General features: G+C 38.9%; 1 protein-coding gene across 1 annotated transcript in view; it reads right to left on the reverse strand.

The window, feature by feature from the left end:
* Positions 1 to 4,885: 4,885 nt before the first annotated feature.
* Positions 4,886 to 14,493, reverse strand: part of baz1b (bromodomain adjacent to zinc finger domain 1B) — a 34,237-nt gene continuing 24,629 nt past the window's right edge. The window contains exons 14-19 of the mRNA XM_002933610.5: positions 12,699 to 12,846; positions 11,987 to 12,134; positions 10,522 to 10,631; positions 8,074 to 8,207; positions 7,449 to 7,552; positions 4,886 to 6,515 (exon numbers count right to left, since the gene is read on the reverse strand). Of these exons, the coding sequence (XP_002933656.2) occupies positions 6,179 to 6,515; positions 7,449 to 7,552; positions 8,074 to 8,207; positions 10,522 to 10,631; positions 11,987 to 12,134; positions 12,699 to 12,846 (981 nt within the window). The 3' untranslated portion in view covers positions 4,886 to 6,178. The remainder of the gene's footprint in view (positions 6,516 to 7,448; positions 7,553 to 8,073; positions 8,208 to 10,521; positions 10,632 to 11,986; positions 12,135 to 12,698; positions 12,847 to 14,493) is intronic.

Here is a 14,493-nt window from a genome sequence, read left to right on the forward strand (position 1 = left end):
AGCAGTTCTAATATGTAGCGCTGGCTCCTTCAGAAAGCTCAGACTCAGGCACAATGCACTGAGATGGCACCTACACACCAATATTACAACTAATTAAATGTTGGTTTAAAAATAAAATTTTAAATGACAGAGTGAATTATTTGCTATGTAAACAGTGTCATTTAAAATAAAAAGTTTACCACAAAAATCATCAAGTTCATGAAGGCTTTAGAGGCATAAGAGGCCATATAGCTTTGTATGTTAATTGTTATAGAGAAGGCGCTACATTTGAATAAGGAAATGGTAAACGCTAGGCTAGGCCCGCATTCTAGCAGCCATTCCAGTATGTCGCTTACAGACTGCCCCACAGGCCCTAGACATCTGAGGTTCCAGGAGACTGCAGGGGTAGCTGGCACTTCTCCCACACCACTCACATCTGTCAATTTTCTAACTAATTATCTAAGAAATGTGGCACAGTTCGTGTTTCCCTTATCAGCCACTCACAGCCATACTAGGATTTTTAAGGCAGCTGATAAATATTGTGTCATTAGTTATGCTGGACAACAATGTATTCACACATTCCTATCCTGCCTAAACCAGAGAATGCTTTGCCACAGAGCACTTCATGGGATTTTACTACAATTAAAATTTTTTGCTTTACATTCTTGTGATTTAAATGTTTGTATTAAAACAGTATTCTATCGGATCAAGGGAAAGTATATGCAATTTTAAAAAGATTTGCTTTTTAGTACAGGGTATGCTATCCACAGGTCTTGTTATCCAGATTGCTCAGGACCTGGGGTTTTCTGGATAAAGGATTTTTTTGTAATTAGGATCACTATAGTTTATATCTACTAAAAAATCACTTAAGCATTAATTAAACCCAATAGGATAGTTTTATCAGGAGAAGGAATCCAAGGGTTCACCTAGACACACAGGGCCATGGTAACCAACACAAACCATTGGCACCTATTTGATACACTAAACGGTGACTGGAAGCATCTCTCTTAAAGGAATTTACCTTCCAATTTATAGATTAATTGCAAATGTAAGATCATACCTCTGTTGAATGTGGAACATTTAGGTACCTATATATCAAAATTTCTGAGCCTAATCCTCCTTCTCCCCCCTGCTTTCTTTCTCAATTCTATGGTTTTTATTTCTTCAATTGACACTGCTGTATGCCTTACAACCCACAGAAAGTTAATCCCATAATAAAGTTACGTCATAATATAAGTAACTTCCACAAAAACTTTAGTAAACTACGTAACTTGCCTAGAAACTTAAGTAACTTGTGTATCAAGCAATAGACAATGCAGAGAAGCTTTCCAGGGACAAACTCCACTGCCCCCAATGAGTTGACTAACTTATTAGCACACTAATTATTCTTTTTATCTTATATCATATTTATATGAACTGCTTATTATAGAGTAACATCAGCTGTTTATATTGGGAGCTGTTTACTGAATTATATCAGTGTCTTCTACATGAACTTTGCAGTAGGGGAGCCAGTGGTTATTGGGCTCCACAGCAACATCATTGGGCCTCTGCACTTATGCAAAAACTTACATTATTTTCAAAGAAACTTATGTAACTTACATGTAAACTCCACTGGACCCCCCCCAATTAAAATGACTTATTAGCACATTATTTTTACTGTTGTTATGAACTACTACCAACTAGTTATTGGACCCCACAGCAACATCATTGGGACACATAAGCAATTTACGTAACTCATGCAAAAACTTGTGTAACTTCCATACCAAGCAATGACAGTGCAGGGGCAGGTAGGTGGGAAGGGGTTAAGCTTATAACAGACTCCACTGAACCCCTATAAACTGAATGGAACTCTTTATATAAACTGCTTATTATAGAGTAGCATCAGCTGTATAGTGCAAACAAGGGGTTTGGCCTACAATTTGGTACTGTGCGCTTGTGTTCATGGGTGCCCCTATATAAATAACTTATGAGGGGGCCCCAAAGTTTCTGATGGCGGCCCTGATTACAAGTATGTTCATAAATCATAACCTTGTTCTGAGCCAAGGGGGCCCTTAAAGGAAAAGTAACAGTAAAAAAGCTATTCTACCCTGCACCAATAACTGCCCTGTAGTTCAATTGACAGGAAGCCAAGTTTTAGCAGGTATTTTCTATTAAAGCATTTAAAATACTAAGTGGTTTGCAGGATAGGGCAGTTATTGGTGCAGGGTAGAATAGCTTTTATACTTAAAAAATTTTAGTGGTACTTTTCCTTTAACGCAAAAAGTCTGTAGCCCTTTAAGACATATATATTAAGACAGCAACATTCAGTTCTAATGGTAACTTGCACACCCACACAGCTTTATATTTACCAGAGTAGATGTTCTCATGTAAATGTTTACTGTTATGCAAGTCTGTACATTGTTTTGGAATATTTGGATTTATTTTTGCCCAGGCTGCTTTGTTCCACCTATTGGTTTCTGGGTGAATATAACATGCTGTTGAAAGTTGTCACATACCTAGGAACCTATAGATGTCACTGGCGGAAGAGAGAGACCGACAACCAGAAGCACAGAGACACAGCAATGCTATAAGAGCGAGCCACTCGGAAGGGGGGGGGGGGGGGGCATATGAGAGATCATGCTTTGTGTAAAACAATATATTTTGCAGGTAAATATTAATATGTGGGTTGCTGATCTACTAATTGAACCAGTCATATTGCAATTTCATTTACTTGTCATTATGTGTTGTACTTTTTTTTTATTTTATTTATTTATTTTTTTTTTAAGAAAAACCCTGCATTTATTGCATGTGATTGAGAAATTGTGCAATACTTCTGGATCCAACCACTATGTTTAATAAAAGATGCTGAAGAAGTCCTGTAAATTGCTTAACTAGAATCTACCAGACACGTAAAGATGTTCTGAGTCAACTTTACTGACTGCCAACAAGCTCAGCCCAAACACAAATATATATCTACTGAGACCTGTAACCTTGTAACAAATATAAGCACTGAAGAGCAGTGTCCACTTGACATCCCATTTGCACCTTTATTTGTATGTAATTTATGCTTCATATATACACTTTTATATTTATGAGAAGATGAGCTGTATAATACAGTAAAAAGCTCTTTAGAAAGTATTGGGTTAATGCTGCAGGTTTAGATTCAGGCTGTTTATCTGAATTGAGAGGTCATAGCTGGTAAGCATGTCTAGAACAATGCAGGGTGTGATACAGAACAGGTCTGGGTACCAGGAACAGCCCAGAGCAGAGGAGGTACCTGGCCAGAGACCAACTCCTCTGCAAGCCACATGGATTCAGTTCTTCACACAGAGGCACAGATATCACAACAAGCTATGTGGCTTAAGTGTGGATGTTTGGTAGCTTTCAGTGATCTATAAAAACAATGTTGCCCTAAGCCTGTGCAGAACTACCAGGGCCAGAGTCTATGGAGACAGCGACAATCACAATAGATGTGCTCAAGGCACACTCAAGCTAGAGCTCTCAGAGACAGGAACATATGGGGTAGCTGGGTTCTGAGCTTAAAGAGGTAGTTGCGCTCTAATTTAACTTTGAGTGTGTTATAGAATTTTCTGACTTTCACTTTCAAACAGTGAAAGCCATAAAGTCTCTTTCATAAGCAGCCAAAACCAATTGCATGGAAAATGGAGCGTCCCATTGTTTCAACTTTGATCTTACAAGCATCAACACCATAGATCTTCTTGCTGCCTAATGCTTCTGGGAGTCTGACAACGGCTAGGGCCACAGCTAGAACTAATCTACAGTACATAAATAATGGGTCTCTTCCAAAAATGAGATTTTGTAAAACATGGGTGCATCACTCTACAATATATATATATATATATTGTACATAAGAAGAGTTTAAAAAACAAAGGTTGCTTGCATGACTGGCAACTCGCCTATAGGTTTCCAATGACATGAAGGCTGTGAAATTGCAGTCTTACACATATAATAGCTTATTTTATTTCGAGTGATTGCATGAAACTGAACTTATCCATCTTGTATATAAGCCAAAATCATCTCGCTGGAGGCATCGTTCTTTAGGGTTCAGACGCGGTATGACCAAATGTCTTATTGGCTTAATGTACCTTTTGAGATAAATTACAACTAGTGATGAGCAAACCTGTCCTGTTTTGCTGAAAAATTAGCAAAAAATTTTAAGAATTGCTGCTACCGCTCAACTTTTTTTGATGTGTCCGCATCTCACTCAAATTTTTGTGCCCAGAGTCAAACCTGACATAGGGTCTGCTTCTATTTGTGCCCAGAGTCAAACCTGACATAGGGTCTGCTTCTATTTGCCTGTATTTTCTAAGCTTATCCACTATCATCTTCCTACCATGTCTGTTTGATAATACAGCTTTTTCCTCAATAAGTTCTAGTGATACAGTCCAAGTACTTAAGATATGTGACTACCCTTACTATACTAAGTGCAAAACACTATCATTTGTTATAGTTTCAAAGCTTTTTAGTTTAAGGTTTTGTTTCGATGAGTGAAGGGCCGATAAATTCTGCCGACTGTTGAAGGGATGAGCCAGCAGCTTTCTGGGCAACTCCCGGCAGCCTGACCAACCTGTAACTGGCTGAGAATCTGCAATTCATCAAGCAGATTTAAAAAAAATCTGGATGAGGGGGGCTTTGGTGCCTTGATGCAGTACCCTCCTAATGGGTCTGCTAAGGATCCAGTCCTTGGCCTGGGGCCATACCGTCAGGTAGCCTGATATTGCCCACTGTGTTGGCTGCCACATGAAGTAAAGCGGTCAAACAATTGGATATTTTAGTATAGTCAGCTTTAGTGTATTTAAACTCCTCTGCACCTTTCAGCCGACCGACTGTTCTGGTTGCACTTTAGTGGCTCCTAGGGACTTTGGCTCATGCTCGAGTCAAGCAGAAAAACCACATTTCCAGTAACTCGGTATAAATGTGATGCTGCACAGATCACAAAGTTTAATTTTACTAGGCATAATTATAAAAACCACATTGCTTAAAACAGATATAAAAATAAGAGGAATTACTAGAAAAAAACCTAAACAATGAAAATTGTGTACTCCAGACAGATTTACACATGTTCCTTCGGTTTTAATATTAATAAAGGCAAACACTTGTTTTCATATAAACTGTACTGTACATGTGCCAAACCCAGACAAAGGCTCCCTTTATACAAGATCACAAGCAGACATTGAATATCTAGAAAAAAAGGGGAAATAGTCAGTACAAAAAAAATACACAAAAAAGTGACTCTCCTGTTTGACGGTTGGATACCTGTGTCGGCAGAGGAAGAATAACTCATCCAATGGGAGAGGAGAACGTAGCAAAATCCACTTTCTAAAATAGTCTTTTCGGCATTTGTCTTTGCTGGTAGCATTTACATGGGGAGGAAGGCCAAGTTAGGGAGCTGGTGATTATTTTAAAATTTTATGATACATTATTTTATTCAGCCTTTGGATGCCTCCCAATGATTGCCTGGGGAACGTTTATGGGGGAGATGACTTAATCTATAAATACACAGGGTAGATATAGGATATATTACAGAAGTCAGACGCAATACAGACATTTGTTTAACAGACAAGCTAAGTGCCGAGGACCCATAATGCAGTTATTGCCAACAAAGTCCGAGAAAGCTCATAATCATATATCAATCATATATAATAATAATCAGATAATTATGTAACGGAGAAATCCACTTACATCAGGAATATGCCTGAAAGTTCCCTTAGCAATGAAGAAAACCCTGTCCTTGCAATCACCCTCTCACTAAACAAAGCAGTATGTGCAGCACTGGCAATATGCAAGCAGACACTGATTGAGGAGTCTTATACAAAAAAAAAAAAAAAAAAAAAATACACAAGAGATGCCAAAATGAAGCACAGCTATTATCTTATAGATATGATCATTTATAAAACTGCATCCTCGTAAGTGAGTGGGTTCCATGACAAAACCAAATAGCAGCAGTTTTAGTGGGTGGGCAATAGAAATCTAATTTAGAAACATGATATTAATGGATTTGGCTGTGGCACATCTGACTTCTCCACATTTGTATTTATCTTTGCAACAAATTCTTTTCAATGCATTAAAAATGTCAATGTATGTATGGTATCAGCCAGAGGGAAAACACCAGGTTCTGCCACCCCAACTCTCCATTTCTACATCTCCCTTAATTCTTCCACAAGCTTTACCCCAACCCCTCTCCCTTTTTAGATTTGTTTCATTTCTTCCGTTTGCGCCCCCGACCAGGGTTGGCTGTCTCGGGCTCTGGCTCGGGAGCCTGGTGCTTACGATGTCTCCTCTGATAAGTGTGTGCTGGTAGATGTTTGCCAAGTAGGTCTCGGGCACATTGCTCAGTCTTCTCCAAGCAGGACAACTGAGAACTTCCAGGCTCATAATACAGCTCTGTGTTTCCAAAGACCAGTTTCAGATCGTTAAGGAATTCCTGCACTGTCTGGTAACTACCGCATGAACATTTGCTCTGCATGGTCTGGAAGTCCATAGGGTTTGTCACCACGTTCATGTAGTCTTCTATCTCATCAGTATTGACTGGCTCCCTAAAAACGGATAATATTGGTCAAATAATGTGGTTAAGTTGGCAATCTTCTTAATTCTTAAGGGGAGTCTAAAACATTTAATGAACAGCATAAAGATTAAGAAAAAAAAAAAGTTTAAGAACTGCCTCAAATGGCTTTTTAATATGGTTATAGGAATTATAGCACAACTAATCTAGTTACAGTCATTCTAACTCCCATATGTAATAAGCATTAAGTTTGCCCAGGAGCTGTAACAAATAGCAACCAAACTACCCCAAACTGCTCCTGGGCAAGCTTAGTGCCTTTCATTATAAATTCCCAAGTATTTGTATTACAAAAAAAGAAGAGGGCTGTCCATCTGGAGACCGAAGTGACACAGCACTAACAAAGTTCTGTAAGGGAAAATGCACCGAATCCAGGATTCAGTTTGGCATTCAGCCAATCCCTGGTCCTGGCCGAACCGAATCTGGAAAATCACATGACTTTGTCACGAAAACAAGCACTTTGCGCACGGCAACATTTAACCCTTTCAAATCTTAATTAGCATTTTCTTCCATTGTAAGGGATTCAGCCTAATCAAAAAAAAAAAAAAATGGATTCAGTGCATCCCCAATATTTTTTATATTTAGTCTGGGCCCAGATAGGAAATTTATCCACTGAATCAAATAACTGGATAAGAGGTCTAGGCCTAGACTTAAGCCAGCCAATACACGCACCGATAATATATTTGGCGCATGTATGGCGGCTCGAAGAGGCAACCGATATCGCAAAAGATCGGAATTGCTTTATATTTACACTAGTAGCAGAATCATGCATTTTAAGCTTAAATTTAAAAAAAAATAAAAAATAAAAAAATCTGTTGCTGCTATGTAAAGAATATAATCACCATTCCTGAAGAACAATTTTAGTTACAAACTATGCCAGCAATATTTTGCTTTATATACGGAAACATACCTGAAAGGCCAGCTGAATCGGTACTTTATGAGCTTTGCCAAAATCTCTTCACACTTCTGAAGCTCTTGGTTCTGGCGGCGGGATGTGGGTTTGCTTTGACGCACCTGAAAAGACAGACAATATAAAGCTAGGCTTTTCTACAAATGCAAAAAGCACATAAGTGCATAATGTGCTTAAATAAAGCTCAGACATCCATGCATACTCCATCTATCAGAAGATAGTAAAATATCTTGAACAAGCATAATATCCAAGGCTATGTAGATATGCAGTTTGTTAATTTGGGTTAAAAGTTCAATTAATCAAGTTTGACCTCGCCATACTAAACTAAAATAGTTAATCATGTAAATACCCTCAATTAACTAAAAAAAACCTTAACCCGCATCAGACCCCCATATCTTTGTCTTCCTGCTCCTTATGCTACTTTTGCATACACCTCTGGTACCAAGAGAGGGAACCTGGAGCAAAGGAGGAGAGCAGCTTTCTAGTCCAACTCACACCCAACCCGAACCTGCAATGGTCATCCACATTTGAAACCAAACCCCCCAACCACAGGTTTCAGTTAAACCCACACATCACTAAAATATTTACTATTAAACAAAAACAAACATTAGAAGAATTATTTTACCATTTCCTCGACATCAGCTTCATTGTCTTCCACATATCGTTGTCGTGAGACACGAGATTGATTACTGTTTTTTGGTGGACGCCCACGTCGCGCAGGCCGGCCCGGTTTAGCTTTTGCAGCTTTGCGGGACCTCACTACAAAAAGGGAAAAACATGAAGGTACCTATATAAAAGCACGAGGGGCACTGCAGACATTTGAAATACCAAGTGTTTCAAAGACGCCTTTAGAAAAAACTAAATTATTAGGACAATTTGATAAAAGTGTGATAATGCACTTATTATGCAATACTTTTTTTCAGTTTAACAGTGCTTTTGAGATTTAGTTTCCCCTGTTCTTTCAATGAGAATCAAAATAAATCCATTGAGAAGCTTTTGTGTAATGAGCTGCTGTAGCTGGGAGAAAGGAGGGATTTCTTCATACAGAGGAAGGGGTGGGGGGAGATATACTGCCCCCTCTAGCAGCCAACACAACATTTTATTTAACCAGAAGATATCCACTCCTTGACACTATATTCCACAGGTGTTTTTTTTCCTGTCTGGTTACTGTGCTATTTCCTACTGTGTTTCCCATAGCTACTTTATAAAATAAAAAACCTCATTAAAAAAAAAAAAAAAAGTAAAAACTAGACAGATCATTTACATGCCCTAAGCTTTCTCTTGCCACAGCCTCCATTTTAATCAAATAATTACATATTTAAAAATGATTTTCTTTTCCTCTGTAATAAGACATTACCTTGTACTTGATCCCAAGCTATAATTAATCCTTATTGGAGTCAAAACAATCCTATTGGGATTCCCATCATACACATGCACATGTGTGAGTTGTGACACCTATTATGTGCATGTGTGTGCTTGAACATGGCTGTGCACACTGTGAACTAACTCCCAGTGCAGGTAGTTTAGTGCTGGCAAGGGGCAGATTTAGAGGAAAAAAAAAATTGTTTCCCACTACCGGAGTACAGGCTCTAATAGCTTACACCACCTCTGGTGAGGGAAACCATTTTTTTGTGATAGATGGCCTTTAAACTGCACAATCCTCTCTAGGATAGCAGCAGTAATATTGGATTTATACCTCATCCCTGTAATAGGGATATTGGATACATTTGTCTATAAATACAGTAAGACCAAAAATATTTAAAGGCTGTCTGAGTTTTATACTGATTATTTATGGTAAAATAAACTGCTCATAAATATAGCATAGTAGTTTCTATTTAGCTTCCATGCGAATATTGCTTTGTATTAAAAAGCACAAGACCACATTAGATCTGATCCACACAGACAACTGGAAGGAAGACATTTGTTCCCCATCTCAGCCCCCTCCCCACTGACATTGCTGAGCTACAGCTGCTGCTGGTGAGAGATGAGTATAGTACTAACAAAAAAAGGAGGCCACACAGTGGGAGCATGCAGTTGCCAACTTAATCAGTGAAAAATTAACTTACTAAAGGAAGGGGGCAAACATGTGTTGTGTTACTACAGCAAGGGCTAAAACAGAGCTTGTACGCTTGCCGCCTTGCTGTGAGCACATACTCTAGAGAGGCGGCTGTTGCCTGCACAGAAATGCTGATCCTGTTCTATCCCTGGGCTTTCATCTTTATGTCCAACACTTGCACACAAACATCTCTTCAAAAGGCAACAGCATGTTGAGTAGGCAGTGTCTGTGTGCACAAGCCAACAATTCTCATTCTTCTGAGTACCATAATGCTGCAAAGCTCTATCCCTGAATTTAACCCCTTCAAACATTCTATGTTGGAAAACGCAGCACAAAATAAATCACTTTGTTCTCCATTTGATTATGGCATGTTCAACTGTAGCTTTCCTTGTTTCCTTATTGCTGATATTCCACCTTCACTAAAAACTAATAGTAAATAACATGGTTGAAATACAGAACAATGTTTATTTATAAATAACTGGGGTGAGGGGGTTGACAAAAGTGGTGATAGAGACAAAAAAAAATATCTTCACTTTTTTTCAGATTTTGTCTTTTAGTAATATTAGCAACAATTTTTAGGAATTTGTCTTTAGCTCTTATTAAATCTGTTGGTGTGTTATCACAAAATACAAAGTTTAGAATTGTTCTGACAGTTACACTGAGCTTTTTCCCCCCCAAAATCTCCAGACTGTTATTACTTAATGTTTTATAGGACCTGCAATCCAGAATGCATGGGACTTTGGGTTTTCTGGATATGAGATCTTTCTGTAATTTGGATCACCATGCTTTAAAGCTACTTAGAAATCATTTAAACGTTAAACCCAACCATTATGGATTCATGCAGCTTAGTTGGGATCAAGTACAAGGTGTTAGAGAAAAAAGGAAATCATTTTTAAAAATGTGAATTATTTGATAATTTGCCAATGATGTAAGTGCTTTAAGCACCATCACAGCAATTTTTACTTTTACATACATACTATACCTAGAAGCTTTTCTGAAAGCATTCATTTTACTTACATCTCTGTCCCATCATTTCTTGCTCCTCCTCCTCCGATTCCACCTCTTCCTCCTCCTCTGATTCTTCCTCCTCCTCCTCTTCATCTTGAGTGGAGTCTTCAGCATAATTTCTGTTACACAGAAAATTCATTATAAACACATGCTTGGCGTGTAAACCAGAAAATAGGCTTACACTCAACAGCATCTATATAAAATGTAGGAAACATTCAGAGCTGCTTGCGCTCTATCAGAGCAGGGTGTCAAGTATAATACTTTCAATAAAGGCACAAATTCACCAACATTCTCGCTCCTGCTTGGTCTTCCAGATTTTAAATTAACTACCATTTCTTGATGACTTTATAAGCATTACTAAGCATAAGTAAGCATCAGTTAGCTTCATTTTTAGATCATCACTCAGTTGCTTAGAAAAGACTATGGTTAAGGACCAGCCCAGCTTAGGATGTCAGACTTCAGAAGTAATAGTGACGTGTTTTACGTTTAACAGAAATGTGTTACTATCACTTTAATAAGCTCTCTGGGGCGAAACTTGCTGCTAGACACTGCCCTATTTCCTCCCAGCAAATCTGCCTTACCAAGCCTTCAGCAGCTACTTTCCCCAATGCTTTAAATGTTGATGTCGGGCAGCCCAGTTCATATGGAACAAACATTAGTGAGTATCACAAGCATTATATTATTAATGTAAGGTGCTGCATCAGAAAAGTTGAAGCTTCCACCTCCATTTACATCATTGCCCAAAAATTTGCTCAGTTATATTTATGTATGCAAACTGTAGATTTGATGTATACACCCATCCTTTTAACAGCATGCAGAATACACTGGTGCTTTATAAATACTTGTTAATATAACCGCAGATCACAATTTTTAGTAGGCGCACACTCAATATAAGGGCAGTGACACACGGGGAGATTAGTTGTGCTGCAACAAATCTCCGTTGTTGTGGACGACTTATCTCCCCGCGATGCCATCCCACTGGCTAGAATGTAAATCGTGGGAGGGATGGCATACGCAGCGCTGCGATTTCCCCAAGTCGCCTGAAGTTGTCCGAAGTTTCCTCTGAAGACAACTTCAGGCAACTTGGGGAAATCGCAGCGCTGTGTATGCCATCCCACCGGCGATTTACATTCTAGCCAGTGGGATGGCACTGCAGGGAGATTAGTCACCCAAGACAACAGAGTTTTTTTGCGGAGCGACTATTCTCCACGTCTGCCACTGCCCTAATGGGGCTAATGCCTGGTTGAACAAATAAGTCACAAAGAAAAAAAGGTTGGCATAACACAGGACTTAGCAAAGCAAGACTTAATTATTATAAGTGAATAAGGATCAAGGTTTCCACCCCATTTATGAGACTTCGCCAGGGCTGTTGTGCCAAACTTATCAGCCACAAAGCACAATGCATCGAACACTATAAAATCAGTACATGAAATTATTGCAAGCGTAGGAAAATATTTGTTTATACATTACTGACCTGCCCCGAGAACTTCGTCTAGCAGTTGCAGGCTGACATGCAGGGCACAGCCATTCTCCATCAGGTATGTTAAATAATACTGGTCGCAGACAGAAGAGATGGAATGCTTTATTACATTCATCACACAGAATTAGCTTGTCATCTTCACCTGGGCAGACAAAAAAAAAAAAAATATATATATATATATATAAATAGTAAATATGATGCACGAAAATTATAAACATTCCTAGTAGCACAATTTTTACCAAACTACCCTAAATGGAGATTAAACACTGAACCTAAGTACTGTTCTTAACAGGAAAGTACACCCACAACTTTTTCAGTAGTTTATTGAAGCTAAAACAATGATAAAAATTCTTACTAGCTGCAGTGGTTTACTACACTAGTGTAAATGTGGTCAGCATTTGGAAATATGCCTGAGAGTGATGAAAAAAGAATGTGCCACCTGCTGGCCACTGCAACATTATAAACTAACCTACCTGGCTTGCCCCAGTTCAGCAGCCAGCATTTAATGGTCAACTGCTAGAATATCTCATTGACTGTGTAAGGAAACTGGGTCAAACGTTTCAACTGATTTCCGTTTTGGGGGACTAATATTGACTGCACACATCATGATTCTGTTTTAATTGATGGGCAATTCTAAGCCAGTGGCAAGGGATTCTTATAACGCGCACTATAGCCTGTGATATAAACTAGAGGTAGCTTTGTGTACCTTTCTTGCGGCACACTTTACACCGAGCATTTTCAGAGGACATATCCCACTTGATGCAGGCATCCAACATCCCTAGTAGAACATGCATGCGTGAAAATGTTTGGGCATCCCGAATGGCAGTTTTCCATTTCTCAACAGCTGATGCAACCTGTGGTATTAGCAGAGAAAGATTATTCACAAAAATAGAAAGCACCCTGAAGCCAAATATTCCAAAAGTTAACCTAACACTATCAGAGTTCATTTACAGTTGTAAATGTACAGCACATCCTCAAGATGTCCTATACTGGCAAGACAGTTCCAGTTTTAAAAAATGTAAGGGTTACCAAAAAGTGAAGTGGACCTGGGTTACTGATCTATATGGAATGAGCATATGGTATAGCATACAGTACTTAAATAATAGCTAAGGGGAAATGCCACTTGTCCGACTCTGGGATCCTGGGGTTTAAACTTCTATCAGAACTAAATAAAAGCCTACCAACAGCATATAAATGGGTCCCCGAGTTGTTATAGATAATTAACCTTAAATCTATAGCATAGATGCGCCTTAAGCCAGTAGTTCTAAAAGGTCCCCATACACGGTAAGATCCGCTCGCTTGCCGAGATCGCCAAGCGAGCGGATCTTCCCCCGATATCCCCACCTACGGGTGGGCGATATCGGGGAGCTTGAAGTTAAAAAAAAAAAAAAAAAATAATAATCCGATTATGTAGGCGGCAATGGGGCAGTCGGTTCGGGGACCGCATCAATGAGCCGATGCGGTCCCCGATCCGACTGGATTTTCTAACCTGGCCGATCGATATCTGGCCAATTTCAGGCCAGCCCGCTCGTTTCTGCCCCAACACGGGCAGATAAGCTGCCGAGTCGGTCCAAGGGCCTTAAGTATGCTCTGTTTCTTTTTAACAGTTGAAATGGAACAGAAGCAGATATGTTAAATAGTTAATTGTTTAATCATGCAAGCAATGCATACAACCAGTTTTAAAATCCAGATGATTTCCACAAATGTGGGTGAATAGGCTGATTTTTTTGCTCACCGAGGACTACACAATATCTAGCCAATGTGGTAGCCGTGGTATTTCGGTTTATATTCTTAGCAAACTTTTCAGTATGCAGGAAACCTTTCCAGTGGTTATTTGTAAATGTAATTACTACTGAAATCAGGTGTGCAGGGAATATCATATGCTAAACAGATAATGACTCCTGAAACAATGTTGCATTGGCCAGTTGATTAACAGACCTAGAAAAAGACATCTGCTACATTGTGAGTCAGAACCAGAGAACAGAGCTAAAATAATGCAATAATTATTATATTATATCTACAAATAACTTTTCATTAATGTATATTATGTATATATGTTATGTATTATGTTATGTATATATAACAGCTTTCAGATAGAGACTCCCTTGGCAGATAATACTGAAATTAACCAGTTTCCATGCATCAGGAATATATGTATCCTTATTGCTGGTATCAGAATTTAAGGTATTTATTTTGCCAATTGTTTTCCAAAGCCTGCATGACAAATTCAACAAACTTAGGGTACTATGCTAATGCAAAATTGGGTCCAGTGTTATTACTGCATTGCTTATCATGCCTTTTTGTCCTGAACACAGCATTACACAACACTATGGGGCAGATTTACGAATCCTCGAACGCTCCAAGCGTATTTTCGTCCGACTTTTTCGGCACTTGCCCGAAAAAATCGGAAAGGTTTTCCTGCTGTTTACAATCGTTCAGTACAGATATTTCATCACTTTCGGATCGCCAATACGATATTATCGTGACTAATACAATTTTTT

This window comes from Xenopus tropicalis, chromosome 2 (genome assembly GCF_000004195.4).
Source record: "Xenopus tropicalis strain Nigerian chromosome 2, UCB_Xtro_10.0, whole genome shotgun sequence".
NCBI lineage: Eukaryota > Metazoa > Chordata > Amphibia > Anura > Pipidae > Xenopus > Xenopus tropicalis.